The sequence below is a fragment of the Bombina bombina genome, chromosome 9, assembly GCF_027579735.1.
Source record: "Bombina bombina isolate aBomBom1 chromosome 9, aBomBom1.pri, whole genome shotgun sequence".
Lineage (NCBI taxonomy): Eukaryota > Metazoa > Chordata > Amphibia > Anura > Bombinatoridae > Bombina > Bombina bombina.
This window is the reverse complement of record NC_069507.1, coordinates 258,441,822-258,467,867: the sequence shown is the minus strand read 5'-3', so window position 1 is coordinate 258,467,867 and position 26,046 is coordinate 258,441,822. Positions and strand designations below refer to the sequence as shown.

Below are 26,046 nucleotides of genomic sequence, written 5' to 3'. Positions count from 1 at the left end.
CATTCTCCAGCTTTGCACAACCAACATTGTTATATTAATATACTTTATAACATTTAAACCTTTAACTTTCTGCCTGTTTCTATGCCACTACAGACAGCCTCTTATCACATGCTTTTGTATTTGCTTTTCACAACAGTAGAGTACTAGTTCATGTGAGCCATATAGCTCACATTGTGCTCACGCCTGTTATTTAAGAGTCAGCACAACGTACAGCACTAATTGGTTAAAAATGCAAGTCAATAGATAATAAATAAAAGTCATGTGATGAGGGGGCTATCAGAAGATGCTTAGATACAAGGTTATCACAGAGGTAAAAAGAGTATTAATATAACTGTGTTGGTTATGCAAAACTAGGGAATTGGTAATAAAGAGATTATCTATCTTTTAAAACAATAACAATTCTGGTATAGACTGTTCCTTTAAGTGTAAAATGTACTTTTTACTGTTCAATTATTTAAAACAAAAAACTCAGATTATAAGGAGTGCAATCAATAACCAATTTATTTATAAGTTGCATTAAACAATGCCCATGAAGGAGCCACAGAGCATTTTTTGTCCAATTAAATTCAGATAGGATATAGCCAGGAATACAAGTGATTTAGTTGGCAGCGATGGTGTTCTGGATCCAGGAGACGTAGTTGCAGACTTTGGTGTAGACACCAGGATAGTTCCTGAGAGCACAGCCATAGCCCCATGAGACAATACCCTGCAGCTGTCCGTTACACACCACAGGTCCGCCAGAGTCACCCTGAAAGAAGGAAGATTATTATAAGAGAGAAACATACCTAAAACTATAACAGGGTTAAATATCTAAAGGAATTTAAACCTTTATTTGTAAAATATAAACTAAAATAACAGTTGGAGCCTCTTTAATAAACAGTGTATGTAAAACTATTCCAAAGATTATTATCATTATTTACACAACACAAACATATTTATGAGATGATTATGCACGTTATAGTTTCTGAATGAGGAATGATTATCATATGAGAGAAAACAACTCTCAACCATATTAGGGGAAATATCTAAAGGAGATAATTGTAGTTTAAAAAATATAAAGTAAAAGATCATCAGTTAGAACTTGTAATTACTGTATGAACTGTATCAGTAAACCATTTTCAAGAAATAAACATGTTTATAAGATATAAAATATCTGCAAAAAATATTAAAATATATGAGAATTGAGCAGTCATTAATCTTTAGATACTTGTTCAATGAACATGTAAGACTAGAAATAAATTGAACAGTAGTTAGAATAAAATAACTTTAGATTAATAGAAAGGGGACAGGCGATGTTACCTGGCAGGAATCCTTGCCACCTTCCAGATATCCAACACAGATCATGTTGTTTGTGATCTCTCCTGGGTAGGCACCGGTACACTGGGCAGTAGTCAGGATGGGGGCACTCACGCACTGAAGGAGATCTGGGTAGTTGGCTACAAATTAAACCATTAAATCATTAGGTTACAATTTTTTTATGATATCAACATCATTTGAAGTTCTGTTCTTATACTTTCCTCAGTGTTATATATTTATCAATATGTTCCATAAAAATTATGAAAATAGGAAGCAAAAACTCTAACATTAAGTTGTGTTTTTTGGTAATGGAATGATCAGCTTACAAAAAAATTATCATCATGAGATGTTATTTAAAAAAAAGCTATACTCTATATTTAATGATAGTTACTCACTGCCACTGCTGAGTGTGTTTCCCCAGCCAGAGATCAGACAGCTGGTGCCAGCGGCGGCACATCCAGAGGGCAGAGCTACAGCCTTCACATAGGAGTTCAGGGTGGCAGCAGAGGCGAGCTTGATGAGCATGATGTCATTGTCCAGGGTCCTGGAGTTGTAGCTGGCATGTCTGATGACCTTGGCAGAGTTGATGAACTGCTCTGTGCCCTCACTGGTAACAATGTTGTGCTCTCCCAGTCTGACCTGGATGCTTCTGCAGGTGTGATGAGATGGAAAATCACAAAGGAATGTAGATTGCAATTTGAATCAGAAAATTATTTTTATATATATGAAATATAATTTTGTAAATATAGTTAATTGAATACAAAAAGAACAACAAATACATTTTATAGAAGTGTTGACTTTAGAAGACATATTTGAAATTATAGCAGAAGAAGATATAATGAACTATAGATGCTTGGGGCTGTATGAGAATATTATAAAAAAAAAAGTAGGAAAAGTACATGAAATCAATCCAAATAGCTTACGTTTTGTAGCAGTGAGCAGCAGACACAACCCACAGGCTGTTAATCAGGGACCCACCACAGAAATGGTAACCGGAGTTCAGAGACACCTGATATGGGAGAGCGTTCTTGCCGCAGGTGTAACCTCCTACAATCTTATCATCATCATCATCAAATGCAGCTGAGAACATAATATTACACAGATACAAGAACGTTAGACTTTCCTGACCAATTTGTTCAAACAAAATCCCTATAATGTTAGTGATACAGCATAAAACAATGCAGGATCTTGAAAAGTCATGTTTAACATTACTAATAATTTATTAGGGATGTTTTAAATTCCTGTTAGCTTTTATATGATGCTAGCACTTATTGATAGTGTATATTTTCTGTATTTCATACTTACCAGCAGCTCCCAGGAGCACACAGAGCAGAAACAGCTTCATCCTGGAGATATGTTGGATGGATATGTTTGTTGTAGACCAGCTTGGTATTTATATGGTTTGTTGGTGGTAATCGTTCTTTACCTAACACCTTGTGTCACATCATGGAAACGTGGTCTAGTTAATCAATACTCAATGTATAGATATCAATAGGTAGCTTATCAAAGGAATTGTGCTATTTTAGTCATAGAAAGTACACAAGGAAGAGATAAGGTAACAACAAAATTTGTTTTTCTGATTTATCAACTCCTTTCACCATCACAACATTTTGAGAAAAGATATAAAGAACAGACTCTAATTTTAGAAATTTGTTCTCAGAAAAACAAGCAAAAAAAGTAAATTCAATATAAATAATTGCACCTGATGTAGAAATTAGAAAATTATATTATAATTCAATTAAAAATTATTTCCCAAAATATCTTTCCTATGCTTCTACTCACTACTCATTTATTATTACAGGGTTTAATTATGAGTGGCGTGCTAACTGTAGCGCAAAAGGTGAAATCAGTGGGGTTTTTTTACTTTTTGCAGATGCCTGAAATAGCGTATTAAGATTTTAAAGTAAAGGCTCGAGCGCTATCTTTTTTTTCGCTTGTCAGGTTACCGTGTCTTCAGAACCTTGTGTAATAGGTGAGGGGGAGTCTAAAATATTTATGTTAAGTGCATCTAATTTATGTATTATTTTTTGTTTCCATGAACATATTACTGCAGAAGACCATGCTCTAAACCGACTATATATTCTGGAAAAGACCACCTTATAAGGTTGTTCTTATTGGAACATTTAATGGTATTATAGTCTTGAATAACATTTGCCCCCTTTACCCAAGTTGTGCAAAAACATTCTATCACATTCCTAAACCATTTAAATCCATTTGAATTGAACTGAACAATTAGTAAATTACGAAACAGAAAAATTGAGTAAAATGCCATTAAAACAACTAGGGCTAGATTACGAGTGGAGCGGTAATTACTCCACTCGACTTCTGCTCTTTGAAGTGATTGGTTAGTGGGCAAATTATAAGTTGAAAGTAAATATTTTCTGCTTGCGCACTAACCCGACACATGCAAAGAGCAGAAGTTAGAATATTGAGACCACGTAAAGTTCTCCCCCATAGACTTCAATAGAGAGAGAAAAGAACCCATAATTGTGCGCTAACCCAAATCACCATATGCCCCACTACATTATTAACCCCTAAAACTCCACACCCCCATATAGCAAACTTACCCCAATACACTATTAACCCCTAAGCCTTCACACCCCCATGTAGCAAACTACCCCACTACATTATTAAACCCTAAACCACCACAACCCCCACTGCAAAAACCCACTAATATTTACACCCCTAACCCGCTAACTCCCCTAACCTAACACCCCTAAGTAACCTCACAAAAAACTAACCTTACCTAATAAAGAAAAACTAACAGTACCTGACTAAAAACAAATCCTAGTCTAGTACCTGAAAAGGGCATTTGGCTGAACATTGCCTTAGAAAGGCGTTCAGCTCTTGCTGCCTAAAAAAACAACAAAAAACAACCCTAAAAAAAAAAAGCCACCCCAAAAAATCCTATCTCACCAAAGTTAAATTCGGGTGGCGGTGCTCCATCTTCACCCCAGCGGCGATCTTCTATCTTCACCCATCTTCAGATCTTCTGTCTCTGACATCGTCTTCATCTGCTGCACACTGAAATTTGAATGTACTCCCTTTATTCAAATTCAAGCATGCAAAAAGAATGAAAGCTTTTTCAATATGAGTGTAAGGGTACTTCTATATAAAGGAGGTACCTCACATGTAAAATTCAGTGTGCAGCAGGTGACCGCATGAAGAGGAAGTAGGCAACAGAAGATCCAAATATGGATGAAGATAGAAGACTGCTTCCGGGATGAATATAGAAGATCGCCGCCAGGATGAAGATAGATCCCCACCAGGATGAAGAAGGAGCGCCACTGGGATGAAGATGGAGCGCGGCCGCCCAGATTTAACTTTGGTAAGTACCATCTTTGGGGTTTAGTGATAGAATATTTTTGGGTGTTTTTTTTTAATATTAGTTTTTTTGGGGGGGCAGCAAAAGAGCTATGTTAGGGAGATTAGCTGTTTAAGGGGTTTAGATGTTAGTTGGTATTTTGCAGTGGGGGTTGTGGGTGTTTTCAGGTCATGTAAAAAGTTTGAGCATTAAATACAATTGCTGCTTTATGTCGGTGTAAATTACCACAAGCTTGTGCAAACAAATTTGCGGGAATTTAAACAGAGCGCCATTAAAGAACACCACTAATGATAGTTCTCCACTACTAATCTGGCCCATTAAACTATTTAAATACAGGTAACTGTCTTTTTAAGCGGGAATTTTAAAATCCCTCACAAAAGCAAATAATGTATGGACAAAATGAAAGTTAATCATGGCAACTAGTAGTATGTTCAATATTTAACAAAATCAATTAAGAGAACATAATTAACCTGTTTCACTTCCAAACATTTATTAGCAATCATAAAGGAATAAGCAGAGGACTATTGGTGTATGTGCAAAACTTAAAGGGACATTAAACGTAAAAAAATAATGTTACATAATTCTGCAAATAGTGCAGAAATATGTAACATTTTCTTAGTTACAGCTCAAAAAAACAAAAAAGATTTTTTTAGCCCCCAAGCTATACTCACCTTGTTTCCTCTCTTGGCTTTTCTGATCAGGTCTTCAATTTGCAGACGGCCAATCGCGCTATTGAACTAAATGTACTACGCTCCCACTACCAGCCCGGAGCGGAAGAGCGCTACATTTATTTCAATAGCGCAATTGGTCACACTGTGATTAAACAGTGTGCCCACAAATCACTTTTAAAAAGAAGACCTGATCAGAAGATCCTAGAGAAGAAAAAAGGTAAGGAGGTAGGAGCTAAAAATCTGTTGTTTTTTTCAAGCTGTTGCTAAGACAATGTTACATAATTCTACACTCTGCAGAGTTTTGTAAAAAAATATGTTTTCCTTTATTGCCCCTTTAAACATTAAAAGAAATATGCTGCTTAAAACAGACACATAATTATTTTGAGGAGGCGAAGCATAAATTTGACAATTTAAAAAAAAAAAATCTTCTGGAAAAATGTTTTTTGGTGAATCAAAATATCTGTGTCACGCTGTCCCCGTGCAAGTTTTTAGAAGTTTGACTGTTAAACAAATCCATTGGAAAAAACTGGTTCTTGTTCACTTGACATTACCCATATCAGATAACTATGAAATTGGGTGACATTTAATATAGACAGAAATATAACACATTGAACACTTTTTTCATCTGAACTTGGCAAACCTAGGCAAAGTTACAAGTTTTGCGGTACGGCTATACCTCTGAAAAATTGGCCTTTACGCACAGAATCGGAGGTCACGGCAATACGGCCATACAGCTAGCGTTTTAGCCTATACCGCAACTCTCCATTCTGCACTCCAAAAATGGCTTTTGAGTGTGGAATTTTCAGGTCTCCTGTATTTCAAGTTGTTCGTCAGTCTATTACGCTTACCTTATAACTTATACCGCAACGATCCATTCCGCGATCAAAACCAGTAGTTAAAAATGTTTCACAAAACTCATAACAAAAATGTTACAAAGTAAACTAACATCCATAAACTACACTATTAACCCCTAAACTGCCACCCCGGCAGCGTAATTTTTTAATTAAACTTATTAACCCCTAATCCACCGCCCACCCACATTGCCAACACTAAATTAAAGTAATAACCCTTAAGCCGCCGACCCCCCACATCTCCAATACCAAATAAACATATTAACCCCCTAAAAAGCCGGCCCCCACATCGCAGATATGATAATAAACCTATTAATTCCTAAATCGCCTCCCCCCCACATCGCAAATACGATAATAAACCTATTAACCCCTGTAATGAGATGCAGGACATATGCAGGACACAGCAATGATGGTACAACTCTATTTTATTGCAGAGCATAACAATACACATCTAGTCAGGTTGATTGTACTAAACTAACTCCGACACAGACACCGGACCTAAGCCCCGCCTCCCAAACTAGTGACATCACATCCTGCTTTCATCACATCTTCCCCTTTTTCAAAGGCGAAGCATACATTTGCATATAACAAATAACAAGGTACACAAACAGAGTATACCACAACATTTTTGTTTTTGAACATTATATAAACAAATAGGTTAGAAAACATGAACAAATAAATTACATCCTGACTTGGACATCGGGGTAGACTACCCTAGTCCACAGTGACCATGGGATTATTCTGCCCATACTTCCAGTCACTGTTCTAGCTAAAGTCAGTCCCTATATCGGGCCGGAAGTTTCACCACTCTTCCGCTTTATGTAACTTTGCATGAACTGTCCTCTGATACAGAAGATGGTGAACAAGAGTCCGCTGGAGGCAAAGATATATCCCCGTTGTGGTCTTGCTGAGGGGAAGGCACCTCTCTTAGAACAGGGGATCCCACCGGCGGTGGTACTGAGGCATCCAGTTCCAGACTCTCAGGTACAGACTGAAGATGTCTTCGGTTACGGCGTGTAACCGTCCCTCCCTCCGTAAGGACTGTATAAGACCTTGGTTCTGGAGAGCGGCCAACTACCGTAGCAGGCGTCTTCCATTTCTTCTCATCATCCAGTTTAATTCTGACACTTTGGCCCGCTTTCAGTTCCTGTAAGGGCCTGGCAGAATGTCTCCTGTCGTAGAAGAAACGATAACCCTTTTTGGCCTCTTCATCCCTCCTAAGGACTTCGTCCCGAGGAACAGGGCCAGGCGGCTTGAAGACACCCACTGAGGGTAAAGTGGTGCGAATATGGCGTCCTAGCATCAGCTGAGCCGGGCTAAACCCGGTGGCTTGAATGGGCGTCGCCCTGTATGACAAGAGGGCTAGGTACGGCTCAGATTGCTTTAGAATGAATTTTGTTGTTTGAACTGCCCTTTCAGCCATTCCGTTGGCCTGCGGATAATGTGGACTTGACGTGGAATGTACAAAATCATACTCCCTGCTGAAAGCACTGAACTCAGCAGAAGCGAACTGCATACCATTATCACTCACTAGCTCCATTGGAATGCCCCAGCGGGCGAACAAGCTCTTCAGGCGAATGATAACGGCCTGACTTGTGATATCATTCAGGGGTGCAATCTCCAAATACCTGGAATAGTAGTCGATCACAACAAGGAACTTTTTCCCGTGCAGTTCGCACAAATCAGCAGCTATTTTCTGCCACGGCCCCGCAGGCAGCGGAGTAGACATCAAGGGCTCCCTTCTCTGAGTAGGCCGGCGTTCACGGCAAAAGGCACATTTAGACACGTGATTTGCAATGTCGGAGCTGATCCCAGGCCACCACACAGCTGTAGCTGCCCTTTCTCTGCACTTCGTAATGCCTAAGTGGCCATCGTGAATCCTGTTTAGCATCTCCTTCCTCATGCTGACAGGAATTACAATGCGGTCTTGGAACAGCACCAACCCCTCCAGCTCCGTGAGCTGCGACCTCTCTGGCTGGTAAGCATTTAAAGACATCCAGACTGCCCGGCTCTCGGGCCAGCCTTCTTTTATGTACCTTATAACTTCTTGCAGATCTGTGTCCAAATATGTCTCTTTCTTTATCTCTTCCAGTTTCCTTGAAGAAATGGACTTAGAGGCCAGAACTGAATCCACATACACTTTCACATCCGATTCTGTGGAGGATTCTTCAGCAGCAGCCAGCGGGAGCCTGGATAGTGTATCTGCCACAACCAGTTGTTTCCCCGGCACATGCACTGCCTGAACATTGAACCTGAGCAGTCTCATTAAAAGTCTCTGGCATCTCGAAGCTCTGTATCTGAGCGGTCGCAACTCATACTAGCTCCGGACCGGTCCGGATTATCTACATATTTATGACCGCTCAGTGCAGCTAAATTCTCTACTAAGCCGGGATATATGCTCTAAGAAGACCACACAAGTTCTCTGAACACCTGAATATGGAGGACTCGCATTAGATCTTGCAGAAAATACGATCGCAGCCACTACTGGAGATCGGCCATTTTGTTACCCACGTGGAGCCTCAATCATACTCTGCAGTGAATCATGGAGGCATTCAATACTGACATACTCCTCCACCTAGAAGCTTTCGGCAATCTTATGTCCCTCAGATTCGCTGATCTGAGGGAAGTGCTCAGAGACTCCTTGGCGCCGCCGACATTCTTATCGGAGCCAGGGATGGACTTAAAACCCACTCTGGCCTACCTCCAAATGCCACGGCAGTCCGAGCTGGACCATATGGGGTCCCTGAGAGAGCTGGGCGACCAGCCTGTCCTGACAGTTTTGTCACCCATGGAGAAGACCCTCCCGGACCTACCGGATGTAGCCGGAATTATTTTGCCCTCGGTTCCAGTTGATGGAGATGCGGACTGCCTCCCTGGTGTGGTCGGGAACTTTACTTTCTTCTACAAACCGGAGGCTTACCTGCGGGGTCAAGAGAACTTAGATACTGCTGCGCGGCCCACAACTACATTCTGCTCTGTAGCCGAGTTCTCGCAAGTCACCGCAGCTCATAAGCCAGTGTCATGGGGTCTAAGGCAGAGGGATCAAGACAGCCTACAGAGCGGGGGAAGTGAAATGACAGCCCAGAGTCTAACTACCGGACCTCTTCTGCAAAGCCGCCACCCATGTTTGAGGCCTTTTACATGGCAAGTTTGCAAACCAAGAGATAATCCAGCGATGCTTATTCTCAGAACTGGTGTGGGGTAACAGCTTTATTATATTGCTTGGAACTTTATCCATTTGGCTGGACAATCCTTTTAGGATAATCATATTATGACATGTTAATGAGAGTTACTCTGTTTGAGAAAAGAGTTTAGTTCATAGTTATTGACTCCTACTTATCATTTACTCTGTTACTCCAGTAGTTTCTATTTGCACAGTTAATGCAAGTTCTTATATGTACTAATGTTTCTACTTTTTATTAGCCAAAGATCGGGATATGTCTTGATGTGATGGTTCCTCCACTCCTGTCATGCTTTGATTCTACACCTGTACTATGCTGGTCATTTGAGTGCCCTGCGCTAGGTCCAATTACCCCTACCTCTAACAGTATAACCTCCCTGCATTCCTATCGCACTAGCTCAATATATCACATGTGGATAACACATACATTCTCTTAAAATGTCTATGATCACTAATTCCACAAATCTAGACAGCGAACTACATTCAGCATTTGTTGTCATATCAACATAGCATACAGTATTCTGCTTGGAGTTACATAAGAGTCTCTAAAATAGTATTATAAAACATAAGAGGATCCATGACCTGACTTATACCTTGTGTTTTTCTTACACTCTAACTGCATAAGCTGAATCAATGAGTTATGGCTTATACTCTGTGGTTATGATTGGTGCATTAGCTGGTCATCTTCTATTTCCAGATGAACGTGTTTGTTTCTTTTTAGCCACCTCCTGTTTTCTTATAAGCTATGGCTGGGGGATCAGAATCTTTTGCGCTAGAAATATGCCCAAGACCCCTGTTTAATAGAAAGTCAGGTGTTGGCCACTCTCTTTATAAGCTATACAACAGTTGGCTCAATGCTGCTTGTATATACATTTCAAGTTTTAATAATACATGTGTATGGAGTAGCATGCATGCTTTGTTTTCAGATAACATCTATTGCTGAGCATCCAGGAGGTTCATAATGCATCACCACATGTATATCTTGCTCATGTTCTTGTTTATTTCTGTCTATATACATATATGTTTGAACATAACCTATTCTTGCATTCCCTATTTAGACTCATACAAGTATACAACTCAGGGTTAAGTCCCTTTTTTCTAATTACATTATCCTACTTTCAGTAATAATTTTCACGGCGTGGCCAGAGTTGGGAGAACTGGAATATACGCTTAATGCGACAGTATCAGAATATTTGTAGGAAAATTGATCCGACTATAATTCCTTATGTTCCTTTTTCTTTCATTCCCGCCCCCCTCATGGTTAAGTCACTCAGGTTTATCACACATAATAATAAAAACAGCAGAGTGAATCCTAATGCATCAGAACTCTACTGTGTTTGAGCCTCCTGCTTCAAGACCTCAGGATCCCACACTTGTTGAAATTGTATATTTGCTAGTTTTATAGGTATCCGTACTAAACCATACTGCAGTCTTACTAGAATAAGCTCCCCCCCCATGCTTTCTCCTCCCCTTTCCCTCCCTCCTCCCAATATTCGAGTGGCTCTTGTCCACTGTAATCCCTCTTCCTTCCACTGTTCTACGACCTACTCGTGGTCATATTAAAAGCTAACTCCCCACATTATCACAGAAACACTCATCTTATACACCCTAGAGATGTGGAGATCAGAATACAATAATCAAAATATAAAATGAAGTTCCCTTTCAGTTTGCCCAACCATATATTTGACACCTCCCTTGATACAACATAGGTTTCTACATGTTTGAGCTAGTCTTATTATATTATTATGGTTATATATATTTCTCTGAGCCCTTAAACTGTATGACTTAACTTGATATATAGGCCAGCTATTTCTTCACTAGCCTAACAGATATATTAGGTGTCACAACCTTGGCGCTGTATTATTGTGTTACTATTATGATTGGGCAGATGTTGTATTTGTACTCTTTGTACCTTTTGAAACTTCAATAAAAAATCTTTAAAAAAAAAAAAAAAAAAAAGTCTCTGGCATCTCAAGGGTGTTTTGTCAATGTCATAGGAGTTGATTAGAGGGACTAGCGGTTTGTGGTCAGTTTCCAGACTAAATTTCTCCAAACCCACTAGATAACGCTGAAAGCGCTCACAGGCCCAAACTGCAGCCAGGCACTCTTTCTCTATTTGAGCGTATTTTGACTCCGCAGCTGTCAGTGTGCGGGAACAGTAGGCGATGGGCTGTAGTTTATTCTCATTTAACTGTAGGAGTGCAGCCCCCAACCCATAACTGCTTGCATCGGCACTAACCACAGTCTTTTTTGAAGGGTCGTAGAACCCCAGCACTGGGGTAGACCCCAGCAGGGACTTGGCCTGCAGGAAAGCCTTTTCTTGTGAAGGACCCCAGACCCAGGCAACGTCTTTCTTAAGCAACTCTGTGATAGGGTGTAAAACTGTTGATAAATCTGGAAGAAACTTGCCCACGTAATTTACAAGGCCCAATATTTGTCTCAACTCATGTACATCAGAAGGACTTTTCATCTGTTCAATAGCACAAATTTTCTCGGGGTCTGGCTTGATGCCATCCCCGTTGATGATATGCCCAAAGTAGCATAATTCAGTTTTCCTAAAATGACATTTTTCTTTATTCAGCTTCAGCCCAGACTTTTTGATAGCCTGTAGCACACAACTTAAACGCTGATCATGCTCCTCCACTGTAGACCCATACACTAGAATGTCGTCCATGACGACCGCTGTGCCCACGTGGTCACTCAGGAGAGAACTCATTTCCCTTTGAAAGATTTCAGGAGTGGAGGATATCCCAAAGGGGAGTCTGCAGAAGCAGAACCGACCTACCGGTGTGATAAAGGTAGTCAGTTTGCGGCACTTTGGATCCAGGGGGATCTGCCAAAAGCCGCTAGAAGCGTCTAATGTGGAAAAGAACTTCGCCCCAGCCAACTTTGGAGCTATATCTTCTAATGTCGGCAGCACAAACCTCTCTCTCTTCACTGCCTCATTCAACCTTTTCAGGTCCACACAGATGCGTACCTTTCCGTTTTTCTTTGCAACTGGAACAATGGGGGCACACCAATCAGTCGCTTCAACAACCTCTTCAATAACCCCCATAGACTTCATGCGCATAAGCTCTTTCTCCACTTGAGGCATGAGCGGGAACGGAATTCTACGAGGAGTAGAAATACTGTATGGGACTGCGTCACTTTTAAGTGCTATACGGACTGGTTTGCAATTCAGTAGGCCCAATTCGCCAAAAATATCTTCGGAAATCTCATTCACTCTGGCCACGAGGCCCAAGTCGCAGGCTTCTTTTCTGCTCAATAAATTATTAACACACTGACCTCGAATCACATGCACCCACATGGTGAACTTTCTTTGCTTGTACTCACAGCTGGCAAGAAATTTCCCCACACAATCAATGCGGCCACCAGGACTATGGACATTTGTAGTAACCTTCGCCAGCTGGGGCTGTCGAGGTAGTTTCATAAATTCAGCAAAAGACATTACAGTGATATCTGCTCCTGTGTCAATCTTAAAATCAACTTTGTCTCCTATTACAGTAAAAGTAACTTTCCAATCTTCCTGTGAGCTTGGCCATTCCACAACGGACCCCACAAAAGACACTTCCTGACCCTCCTGGTCACTGTCCACCTGCATCTCCTTAATGTATTCAGTTTTACACACCACTTCAAAATGGCCCATTCTGTTACATTTTCTGCATCTTTTATCTCTGGCCGGGCATATAACACTCTGATCATGGGCCCGGTAGCACCGTGTGCATCGGGCATGTTGCGCCCATCCACTTCTAGGCCTTTCCAGTACTTTAGATCTACCGCTCACACTGTGCCTTTCACTAGCAGTTTTCCTAGACTGTTGCACTTCATCCACCATACTCTCAGACCTCAGATCAGCACTTTGCTTTTTCACCAGTTCACTCTGGCGGGCCATCCTAATAGCCCCATCTAACGTTAAATCAGGCTCTAACTGCAGCTTCAGTGAGACTTCAGCATCTGCAATTCCAATAACTATTCTGTCTCTGATTTGCTCTTCTTTAGCAACACCAAACTCACAGAATTCAGCTAGTTCATACAGGCTGCGCACAAATGACTCCACAGATTCTCCCACACGCTGATTACGTTTGTGAAAACAAGCTCTCTCATGAATCACATTTCTTTTGGGCACAAAGTGGGCACTGAGTTTATCCATAACTATATCAAAGTCAAATTCTTCCCCTTCTTGGAAAGTAAAACACTGGCTCCACATCTTTCCCCATAGAGTATAAAAGAGAATTAACTGGTACATCACCACTCTCCTTGTTCAGTTTGGAAGCAATCCTGAAGCGCTGAAACCGCTGACGCCATGTGGGCCAAGCTGCAGGCTGAGAGAAGTCAAAAGGCTCAGGTGGGGTAAACTTTGACATTGCAATCGATCAGGAACAGAAGAGCAGTCCAGAACTTCTGACACCATATCATGAGATATGCAGGACACAGCAATGATGGTACAACTCTATTTTATTGCAGAGCATAACAATACACATCTAGTCAGGTTGATTGTACTAAACTAACTCCGACACAGACACCGGACCTAAGCCCCACCCCCAAACTAGTGACATCACATCCTGCTCTCATCACAACCCCTAAAACGCCAGCCCCCACTTCTCAACTACTAAACTAAACCTATTAACCCCAAAACTGCAGGCCCCACATATCACGACACACTATATTTATCCCCTAACTTTAAATTAGTTAACTATCTTAAAATAAATAAAAACTTACTTGTGAAATAAAAAAAAACCTAAGCTTATACTATAAAGAAACTAACATAACTATTTTAACCCCTTAACAACCAAGTGCCAGGCACGTCCTACAAAGACAGGACATGCCTGGAAGGTCCTTTGGGGTTTCAAGAGCTGGAAGCATCGTGCAATACCCTTTTCTAAGCAACTGATGCAGAGAGGGCCAATCTTTTGCCCTCTCTGCATCGACCAGTGATGGTGCTGGGAGGGGGTATGAGAGGGGTGGGAGGGGGATGTGAGAGGGGCGGGAGTGGGTGAGAGGGGCGGGTGAGAGGGGGCAGGAGCGGGTGGGACTGCTACACTACACAAAGGAGTCTAGTGCATGACAAGGAGGGAGAAGGTGATATTAGCGTGGAAAGTGACCTGGGAGGGGGTAGGGGGGTGGGGATATGAGGGGGGGCAGCTACACTAGGGAAAACAGTTTATTATAAAATAAAGCCAAAAATTATAGCAAAATGGGTACTAGCAGACAGCTGCCAGTATGGTGACTAATAGATAGAGGGGGAGACTTAGAGAGCTGTTGGGGGGGGGGGGGGAGGGAGATTGGGAGTTAAGGGGGGATACTACCCTGCAGAAAATATATAAATATAAAAAACAAAAACAAACTGCTAGATTAAGAGTTTTTGTCGGTAATGGTGTGCGGTGCTAACAAGCCTTTTTTTCTCACCGCTCACTTAAGACAACACTGGTATTACGAGATTTCTGCAAGCCGGCGTTAGCCTCAGAAAAGTGAGCATTGAGCAAAATTTAGCTCCACATCTCACTGTAATACCAGCGCTGCTTACGGTAGCGGTAAACTGGCTAAACATGCTCGTGCACAATTTCCCCATAGGAAACAATGGGGCTGAGCTGGCTGAAAAAAAACCTAACACCTGCAAAAAAGCAGCGTTCAGCTCCTAACGCAGCCCCATTGTTTCCTATGGGGAAATAAAAGTTATGTCTACACCTAACACCCTAACATGAACCCCGAGTCTAAACACCCCTAATCTTACACTTATTAACCCATAATCTGCCGTTCCTGACATCGTCGCCACCTGCATAATATTATTAACCCCTAATCTGCCGCTCCGGACACCACCAACGTCACTGCCACTATAATAAATTTATTAACCCCTAAACCTAAGTCTAACCCTAACCCCCCCAATTTAAATATAATTTAAATACATCTAAATAAATTATGCCTATTTAAAACTAAATACTTACCTGTAAAATAAAACTAAATACTTACCTGTAAAATAAACCCTTAGATAGCTACAATATAACTAATAGTTACATTGTAGCTATCTCAGGATTTATTTTTATTTTACAGGCATCTTTGTATTTATTTTAATTAGGTACAATAGTTATTAAATAGTTATTAACCATTTAATAACAACCTAGCTAAAATAAATACAAATTTACCTTTAAAATAAATCCTAACCTAAGTTACAATTACACCTAATACTACACTATCATTAAATTAATTACATAAAATACCTACAATTAATCCGATCCGGCCAGAAGAGGACATCCAGACCGGTAGAAGTCTTTATCCAGACGGCATCTTCTATCTTCTTCCATCCGGAGCGTAGCGGGTAAATCTTGAAGACATCCGACGGCGACTGAAGAATGAAGGTTCCTTTAAGTGACGTCATCCAAGATGGCGTCCCTTCAATTCTGATTAGCTGATAGAATCCTATTAGCCAATCGGAATTAAGGTAGGAAAAATACTATTGGCTGATGCAATCAGCCAATAGAATTGAAGTTCAATCCTATTGGCTGAGCCAATCAGCCAATAGGATTGAGCATGCATTCTATTGGCTGTTCCAATCAGTCTATAGAATGCAAGCTCAATTCTATTGCATCAGCCAATAGTATTTTTCCTACCTTAATTCCGATTGGTTGATTGGATTCTATCAGCCAATCGGAATTGAAGGGACGGGATCTTTGATGACGTCACTTAAAGGAACTTTCATTCTTCAGTTGCCGTCGGATGGAAGAGGATGCTCCGTGTCAGATGTTTTCAAGATGGACCCGCTATGCTCCAGATGGAAGAAGATAGAAGATGCCACCTGGATGAAGACTTTTGCCAGTCTGGATGTCCTCTTCTGGCCTGATCGGATGAAGACTTCTTCCCCTCTGGAGGTCCACTTGTGCCCGGCTGTTTGAAAACGTCTCAAGGTAGGGTGATCTTCAAGGGGTTAGTGTTAGGTTTTATTAAGGGGGGATTGGGTGGGTTTTATAGTAGGGTTGGGTGTGTGGGTGGTGGGTTTTAATGTTGGGGGGGATTTGTACTTTTTTTTTCAGGTAAAAGAGCTGATTACTTTGGGGCAATGCCCCGCAAAAGGCCCTTTCAAGGGCTATTTGTAATTTAGTATAGGGTAGGGTTTTTTTTTATTTTGGGGGCTTTTTATTTTGTTAGGGGGATTAGATTAGGTGTAATTAGTTTAAAATATCTGTAATTTCTTTTTTATTTTCTGTAATTTAGTGTTTGTTGTTTTTCGTAATTTAGTTTATTTAATTTAATTGTAATTAATTGTAGGTATTTTATGTAATTAATTTAATGATAGTTTAGTGTTAGGTGTAATTGTAACTTAGGGTAGGATTTATTTTACAGGTAAATTTGTATTTATTTTAGCTAGGTCGTTATTAAATATTTGATAACTATTTAATAACTATTGTACCTAGTTAAAATAAATACAAACTTGCCTGTAAAATAAAAATAAACCCTGAGATAGCTACAATGTAACTATTAGTTATATTGTAGCTATCTGAGGGTTTATTTTATAGGTAAGTATTTAGTTTTAAATAGGAATAATTTATTTAGATGTATTTAAATTATATTTAAGTTAAGGGGGGTTAGGGTTAGGTTTAGACTTAGGTTTAGGGGTTAATACATTTAATATAGTAGCGGCGACATTTGGGGTGGCAGATTAGGGGTTAATAAATGTAGGTAGGTGTCGGCAATGTTAGGGACAGCAGATTAGGGGTTCATAATATGTAACTAGTGTTTGCGAGGTGAGAGTGCGGCGGTTTAGGGGTTATTACATTTATTACAGTGGCGGCGATGTCCGGTCGGCAGATTAGGCGATGTCCGGTCGGCAGATTAGGGGTTAAATAATTTTATTATAGTGTTTGCGATGTGGGGGGAGCTCAGTTTAGGGGTTAATAGGTAGTTTATAGGTGTTAGTGTACTTTATAGCACTTTAGTTAAGAGTTTTATGTTACGGCGTTAGCACATAAAACTCTTAACTACTGACTTTAAAATGCGGTAGGAGTCTTGGAGGTAGAGGGTGTACCGCTAATTTTTTCAAGCAATCGTAATACCGGCATTAGGAAAATCCCATTAAAAATATAGGATACGCAATTGACGTAAGGGTATTTGCGGTATGCTAAAATCGCAGAAAAACTGTGAGCGGTACACCTGTACCTGCCAGACTCATAATACCAGCGGGCGTTAAAAAGCAGCGTTGGGACCCCTCAACGCTGCTTTTTAAGGCTAACGCAAGACTCGTAATCTAGGAGAAAATCTTTTATTTTTATACTGGCTGACTTTCATAATTTATAGTTTAAGCTTAGTTTTTTTATTATTTCACAGGTTTTTATTAATTTTAAGATAGTTATATTATAACTTTACTTTAAAGTTAGGGAGGTTTTAGGTTTAGCGGTTCATAGTTTAATTTAGTGTTTTGCGATGTGGCGGACCGGCTGTTTAGGGGTTAATAGGTTTACTTTAGTAGTTGCTATGTGGGAGGCCAGCAGTTTGGGGTTAATAGGTTTATTTAGGTGTTATTATTAAGTGGATAGATGTATATGAGCGCTTAACAGCTTAAGGGTTAAAACTTTGTTCATATAGTAAATAGTAATATTCAGTATTGCTAATTTAGATGTTTATCTTTAAAACATAGAATACAACTATCTGTATCAGAAGAATATAAAAAAAATGTATTTATTTACAATCATATATGACCGGTCATATCCTAAAAGGCTTACATAAAAGACTATACATAAACTCTATTAAGAAACTTATAAAAAACACCTTTATGAGAGTCCTGGGTGTCATTTTTAAGGTTGTTAAGGTACCAAAACTTTGGAGTTTTTATAGCACTGTTAGTAATTGTGGCAAACTGTTTCCCAGTTTTTAAAGTTCCAAACTTTTTTTTTTGGAGTTATGTCGCTGCAGATAATATATCTTGTTGTAGTGTTGGATTTTGTTATTAAGAACGTACTGGATGTCCGTAGTGGCTACATATGTTGTTGGCCGTTCTGATGAGCCTAGGCACAGGTGTCTAAAAAGCCCTGTATGGTATCAGGGCTTCTCACCACACTTCCTTGTCTGTCCTGTCGGCGTTTCCGTATCATGTGGTCTGAACAATCGATGGAGGATTAACGTGGTTAGGTTCCTATGGATCCCTACTCTGTGCAGAGTTTATTAAAAAAAGGAGTTCTTTATTCAATCTGATGCAATCCTCCATTTTTTCAAATAGCAGTTTTGTGAATAATCACCATCAACACATTTCGCCATTGCCACAGCTTTATCAATCTTGATAAAGCTGTGGCAACGGTGAAATGCGTTGAAGGCCAACACACGGCTAGATTACGAGTTTTGCAGTAAGAGCTTGCAGTAAGAGCTGCTCGGTAATAACTTGCACGCTATTGTCACTGCTCACTTCCCTACAGCGCTGGTTTTACAGGTTTACAAAAACCCGGCGTTATCAAGAAAAAAGTGAGCGTAGAGCAAAATTGAGCTCCATACCGCACTCCAATACCAGCGCTGCTGAAAGCTGCATTGAGTTGGTTTTACGTGCTCGTGCACGATTTCCCCATAGATATCAATGGGGAGAATTACCTAAATTACAAAAAAAAACCCACTAAATTACACAAAATAAAAAAAGAAATGATCAGATATTTAAACTAATTACACCTAATCTAATAGCCCTATCAAAATAAAAAAGCCTCCCCAAAATAAAAAAAAAACCTAGCCTAAACTAAACTACCAATAGCCCTTAAAAGGGCTTTTGTGGGGCATTGCCCCAAAGAAATCAGCTCTTTCCCCTATAAAAAAAAAATACAAACAACCCCCCACAGTAAAACCCACCACCCACACAACCAACCCCCCAAATAAAAATCTAACTAAAAAAACCTAAGCTCCCCATTGCCCTGAAAAGGGCATTTGGATGGGCATTGCCCTTAAAAGGGCATTTAGCTATTTTTCAATTGCCCAAACACTAATCTAAAAATAAAACCCACCCAATAATCCCTTAAAAAACCTAACACTAACCCCTGAAGATCCACTTACAGTTTTGAAGACCAGACATGCATCCTCAACGAAGCCGGGAGAAGTCTTCATCCAAGCAGCAAGAAATCCTCAACGAAGCCGGGAGAAGCCTTTATCCAAGCCGGCAGAAGTGGTCCTCCAGACATGCAGAAGTCTTCATCCAGACGGCATCTTCTATCTTCATCCATCCGGCGCAGATCGGGTCCATCTTCAAGACATCCGGTGCGGAGCATCCTCTTCTGACGACGGCGACTGAAGAATAAAGGTTCCTTTAAGTGACGTCATCCAAGATGGCGTCCCTTGAATTCCGATTAGCTGATAGAATTCTATCAGCCTATAAGATTTAAAGGTGAAAAAATCCTATTGGCTGATGCAATCAGCCAATAGGATTGAGCTTCAATCAGCTAATAGGATTCATCTCGCATTCTATTGGCTGTTGCAATCAGCCAATAGAATGCGAGCTCAATCCTATTGGCTGATTTCATTAGCCAATAGGATTTTTTCACCTTTAATTCCGATTGGCTGATAGAATTCTATCAGCCAATCGGAATTCAAGGGACGCCATCTTGGATGACGTTACTTAAAGGAACCTTCATTCTTCAGTCGCCGTCATCAGAAGAGGATGCTCCATGCCGGATGTCTTGAAGATGGACCCGCTCCGCGCCGCATGGATGAAGATAGAAGATGCCGTCTGGATGAAGACTTCTGCCCATCTGGAGGACCACTTCTGCTGGCTTGGATGAAGGCTTTTTCTGGCTTCGTTGAGGATGGATGTCCGGTCTTCAAAACTATAAGTGGATCTTCAGGGGTTAGTGTTAAGTTTTTTAACGGTTTATTGGGTGGGTTTTATTTTTAGGTTACGGTTTGGGCAATTGAAAAAGAGCTAAATGCCCTTTTAAGGGCAATGCCCATCCAAATGCCCTTTTTAAGGCAATGGGGAGCTTAGGTTTTTTTAGTTAGGTTTTTATTTGGGGGGTTGGTTGGGTTGGTGGTGGGTTTCCTGTTGGTGAATTGTTTATAATTTTTTTACAGGAAAAGAGCTGATTTATTTGGGGCAATGCCCTGCAAAAGGCCATTTTAAGGGCTATTTGTAAATTAGTTTAGGCTAGGTTTTTTTTTATTTTGGGGGGGGGCTTTTTCTTTTGATAGGGCTATTAGATTAGGTGTAATAAGTTTAAATATCTGATCATTTCTTTTTTTATTTTGTGTAATTTAGTGTTTTGTTTTGTTTTGTAATTTAGGTAATTGTATTTAATTTAGGTAATGTATTTAATTGTAGTGTAAGGTTAGGTTTTATTGTAAGACAGGTTAGGTTTTACTTTACAGGTAAAATAAAAATTATTTTAGCTAGGTAGTTAGTAAATAGTTATGAACTATTTAGTAACTATTCTACCTAGTTAAAATAAATACAAACTTGCCGGTGAAATAAAAATAAAACATTAGGCTAGATTTAGAGTTTTTTCGTTAGAAGGGGTGCGTTAGCTACGCGTCTTTTTAGTATAACGCTCAGTGTTTTTAACTCTGGTATTTAGAGTTTCAAAAAAAGCTCCTAACGCGTATATTTTAGACGCTTAATCATGCCCGCGTTAGATAGTCTCCCATAGAGATCTATGAGAAATCAGAAAAGCACGCTTTTTTCACCTAACACTCGATCTCGCGAGAAATACGCACTGCTCAGTCATATGACCTATTACACATAATGCACAATAAAAACAAAAGGAAAATGTCATAACAACAATCACAAAACGTAGCACACACGCATTACACATTCACAAGCGGAGAAAATAAAACTTTACACTAAACGAAGAAAACAGATATACCTTATGATCCGGAAACACGGAACAAAACAACACAAAAGAAAAATTGCACACTCATACACAATCAAAACACTCGCATTCAACATTACGGAATATTAGTACAAACAAACATTTACAACACTTCACAAATACGACACCATCACAAATAAACATTTACATTTACACATAATACTATTGGACAATGTCATGCAAAACATTATCGCATTCTCCACATTCCACAAATACTAACTCAATATGAGCATGCGCAAATTCACTCAACTAATACACATTGCACACATACTAATTACTAACAAAGCACACCTGAACACAATTTACAAGGCAAACAGGTACAACATTAAACATTTACACAGGGTATATAAGCACAACACAAGCATGGCTTCTTTGACTGTGTTGCTGGTGGGGTTTTGGATATTTACAGAGTTATTGTGAGAGTTAGTGCGAGTTACTGTTATTGGGAGAGTTAGTGTTAGTGTGAGAGAGTCAGTTAGTGTTATCGGTGAGTTAGTGGTAGTGTGAGTTAGTGGTAGTGTGAGTTAGTGGTAGTGTGAGTAAGTGGTAGTGTGAGTTAGTTAGTGGTAGTGTGAGTTACTTAGTTGTAGTGTGAGATAGGAAGAGAGTGGTAGTGAGCGAGAGTTTGTTTCGCTGAGTGTGCGAGTGCTTTTTCTGTATACGTAACACATTTACACGCAAACACATTCAATACATACATAAACTTATCAACACTTATCAACACTACATACACTTATCAACACTTATCAACACTACATACACTCCATACCCAATACCCTCTCATACTACACTCCATACCCCGTTCCCCGTAATCCCATTCCCTCGACTCTCATACACCATTCCCTCGAATCCCATACCCCATTCCCTCGAATCCCATACCCCATTCCCTTTAATCCCATACCCATCCCATTGTTACATTTAGTTTACATATCCTCATTTTGGTCTACTTTAACGTTTTAGTTTGTTAAATACTCCTTACCCTCTTTTATTTATATCCCTTTTACACTTTCAGCACTTTTTTTTTAATTATTTTTATTATTTTGACCCCCTTTCATTTGGGTACATTCACTTTTTGTTGTAGGAGTTGGGGATTAGTGTAGGGAAGAAATGGATGAGGATGGCAGGCAGGAGATTAGTCAGGGGAGAGGGAGGGGGAGGGGGAGGGGGAGAGGGAGAGGAACAGGACACGAAGGGGGGCAGGAAGGGGGGGAGGAAAAGGTGGGTGGACCCAGCCACTTAGTTCAAGATGAACAAGTGGCTGGGCCCAGTGGCGGACAGAGTAGGGCTTCACAGTCCGGGAAACGGAGGACACCATCACAGGGGAAGGCCAAGCTGACTAGGGAGGCGAGGTTTACTATGGAGGAGAAGGAGGCCCTCGTAGAGGCATATGTGCAGAGGGCTAGGAAGCTGCAAGCTCAGAAGGCCATCCCGAAGGACAAGAGGAAGCTCTGGCTGGAGATAAGGGATGCAGTTAATGCAGTAGGGGGCCACAACAGGATGTCAAATCCATTAAACATTGCTACCGGGACTGCAAAATGGAGCTGAAAAGAAAAATGTCTCAGGAGTACCAACATGCACAGCAACCGGTGGCGGCCCTCCACTGAACGTGGAGTATAACCGATGGGAGGAGATGTTGCACCAGAAGAGCCTCGTGCACCAGAAGAGCCTCGTGCACCAGCAGCCCGCCGTGCACCAGCAGCCCGCCGTGCACCAGCAGCACCTGAGGAGGAGGAGATAGCCTAGGTGCAGGTATTGCTGGATTTCCAAGAACAAATGCGTGCCTCCCGGAGGGAAAATATTCTAACTCGAGTCGAGATGTCAGCAGATATTCGTGCCCTTCGAGAAGGACAAAGAGAAATTATAGAAGCACAAAGACAAATTATAGAAGGCCAAAACCGGCTTGTGCAGATTGTCACAGATCTATTTCAGTTCCTCCAGGAGGCGCATGCTGGGCCTTCTGAACCTGGGCCATCTGAACCTGGGCCATCTGAACTTGGCCCATCTGCTACTGGGCCATCTGAACCTGGGCCATCTGCTTCTGGTACTCCTCAATCTCCTCCTCAGCCTGGTCATCCCAGTACTCCTCCTTCCCCTCTTCCACAAACATCTCCCATGAGAACTCGTCAGAGGGGGCAGTTGCCCCCCCCCCCCGAGAGCCTCAGTCTCGTGGGAAGAGGGGAAGGAAGAGGAAGTAAGTATTGTATTACGCATTATCAAGTTTTTGAAAACAAAATTTGTGAAATACACGTGGGATTTATGTGATTACCCTTGTATCTATGCCTCTGAAAAATGACCACTTATTTATGTTATTTTGACAGACCAACATTTTAGACAATCACTGATCAATCCAAGGTCACTATGCTGTATGAGCTCAATGTTTTCTATATGAAATTATGAAAGAAATGCCCTCTAGTGGTCAAAAATCATTCAGATTACATGCACTCTTCAAGCTCTAAGAAATGAGATGATGAACCTCCTAGGTTTAGCTGTTGACTAAGAATAACAAGAGAGTTATGAGAAATAGGTGAGAAATGTTTTAGATAATTTAAATAAAAAAAAATTAAAAAAAAAATTCATTAGTGGTTTTCAAGACTGTCCCTTTAAAAATATTACATATGCTAATTCTTTTATTGTTGGTATATCTACATGTACTTGTTCAAAAATGAAAATATTGCAATAGGATTTCCAATGACGTGTTAAATAAAGTCTATTTTCTTAAAGAGACATTATTGTGTTTGAATTTATTTAAGTAAGACATTTCATTTAGAAGGAATATGGTTTCAGGTCCTTTTAGGATTTAATTTCGAAATATATGCTCACAATAATATATTTGGAGATTAACCAATGTGGAACTCATACATGACACAATACTCAACATTTACATTAAAGGGACAGTATACAATCATTTTCAGACAACTGCATGTAATAGATACTACTATAAACAACCAGATGACCACATACTGATATCAAAATCAATGATAAAACGGTTTAAACACTTACTTAGAAAATCTGTTTAGCTATGTTGAAAAGATAGCTGGAAAGCCCATTCCAAGTGTGAAATAACACAATACCCCTTCATTTGCATATGAAAACACCCTTTACACAAACAGGAGCAAGATGGAGAAGGTACCTGATGGTACTCACATCAAACTTCAAGGCTTGGGGAGGAGTCAGAAAATCACTGCAATGTTCTTTAAACATCATCAAAAATATTTTTATTTGTAAAAATATTTTTTAATATATAAATCGATATTCAAAACATATGTGTTTTAAAAATGAGTGTCTAATGACCCTTAAAAAAACATATATCACGACATAACATATTGAAAAAGTAGCCATCTCATATATTTAGCATATGATAAAGGTCAATGCATATTGATAACTTGATTCAAATACAATAGGGCATATTTCAGAATTCGATGTTTAAAATTATACACAACACTTCTTCAGCGCCCCTTGGATGATGACTTCTATCGGATGGAAGACTTCTTCAGCGCCCCTTGGATGATGACTTCTATCGGATGGAAGACTTATTCAGCGCCCCTTGGATGAAGACTTCGGCCCAGCTGGGTGAACACGACTCAAGGTAGGGAGATCTTCAGGGGGGTAGTGTTAGGTTTATTTAAGGGGGGTTTGGGTTAGAATAGGGGTATGTGGGTGGTGGGTTTAATGTTGGGGGGGAGGTTGTATTTTTTTTAAAAGGCAAAAGAGCTGATTACTTTGGGGCATGCCCCGCAAAAAGCCCTTTTAAGGGCTGGTAAAAGAGCTGGTTACTTTGTAATGTAGAATAGGGTAGGGACTTTTATTATTTTTATTTTTTTTATTTTATTAGGGGGCTTAGATTAGGTGTAATTAGTTTAACATTCTTGTAATCTTTTTTTATTTTCTGTAATTTAGTGTTTTTTTTTTTATTTAGTTTAGTTTATTTAATTGTAGGTATTTGTAGCTAATGTAGTAATTTATTTAGTTAATTTAATGATAGTGTAGTGTTAGGTTTAATTGTAACTTAGGTTAGGATTTATTTTACAGGTAATTTTTTATTTCTTTTAGCTTGGTAGTTATTAAATAGTTAATAACTATTTAATAACTATTGTACCTAGTTAAAATAAATACAAAGTTACCTGTAAAATAAATATAAATCCTAAAATAGCTACAACGTAATTATTAATTACATTGTAGCTATCTTAGGGTTTATTTTACAGGTAAGTATTTAGTTTTAAATAGGAATAATTTATTTAATGATAGTGTAGTGTTAGGTGTAATTGTAACTTAGGTTAGTTTTTATTTTACAGGTAAATTTGTCTTTATTTTATCTAGGTAGCTATTAAATAGTTAATAACTATTTAATAGCTATTGTACCTAGTTAAAATAAATTTAAATTTGCCTGTAAAATAAAAATAAATCATAAATAGCTACAATATAATTATTAGTAATATTGTAGCTATATTAGGGTTTGTTTTATAGGTAAATATTTAGTTTTAAATAGGATTAATTTAGTTAATAAGAGTAATTTTTATTTAGATTTATTAAAATAATATTTAAGTTAGGGCGGTGTTAGGGTTAGTGTTAGACTTAAGTTTAGGGGTTAATTAGTTTAATATAGATGGCGGCGGTATAGGGGAGGTAGGATAGGGGTTAATAAATTTATTATAGGTGGCGACGGTGTAGGGGGGGCAGATTAGGGGTTAATTAGTTTAATATATGAGGCGGTGGGGTCCAGGAGCGGCGGTTTAGGGGTTAAACAATTTATTTAGTTGCGGCGGGGTAGGGATCCGCAGGATAGGGGTTAATAAATTTATTATACGTGGCGGCGGTATAGGGGGGCAGGATAGGGGTTAAAAGGTATTATGTAGGTGGCGGCGGGGTCCGGGAGCGGCGGTTTAGGGTTTAATAAGTTTAT

General features: G+C 39.8%; 1 protein-coding gene across 1 annotated transcript; it reads right to left on the bottom strand.

Moving 5' to 3' along the window:
• Positions 1 to 598: 598 nt before the first annotated feature.
• On the bottom strand, positions 599 to 2,641 carry LOC128639653 (trypsin-like). The gene is made up of 5 exons (XM_053691779.1): positions 2,602 to 2,641; positions 2,220 to 2,376; positions 1,692 to 1,945; positions 1,300 to 1,436; positions 599 to 748 (listed from the first exon to the last, which is right to left on the bottom strand). The coding sequence occupies exons 1-5, from the start codon at positions 2,639 to 2,641 to the stop codon at positions 599 to 601; spliced, it is 738 nt and encodes a 245-aa protein (XP_053547754.1).
• Positions 2,642 to 26,046: the final 23,405 nt, after the last annotated feature.

Bases quoted from the DNA above. Each gene is read 5' to 3' on its own strand.
- LOC128639653 (XM_053691779.1), bottom strand. From the start codon at position 2,641: ATGAAGCTGTTTCTGCTCTGTGTGCTCCTGGGAGCTGCTG. The intron at 2,377-2,601 runs GTAAGTATGAAA...TTATGTTCTCAG, and splicing joins TGTGCTCCTGGGAGCTGCTG to CTGCATTTGATGATGATGAT. The intron at 1,946-2,219 runs GTAAGCTATTTG...TCACACCTGCAG, and splicing joins GCTGCTCACTGCTACAAAAC to AAGCATCCAGGTCAGACTGG.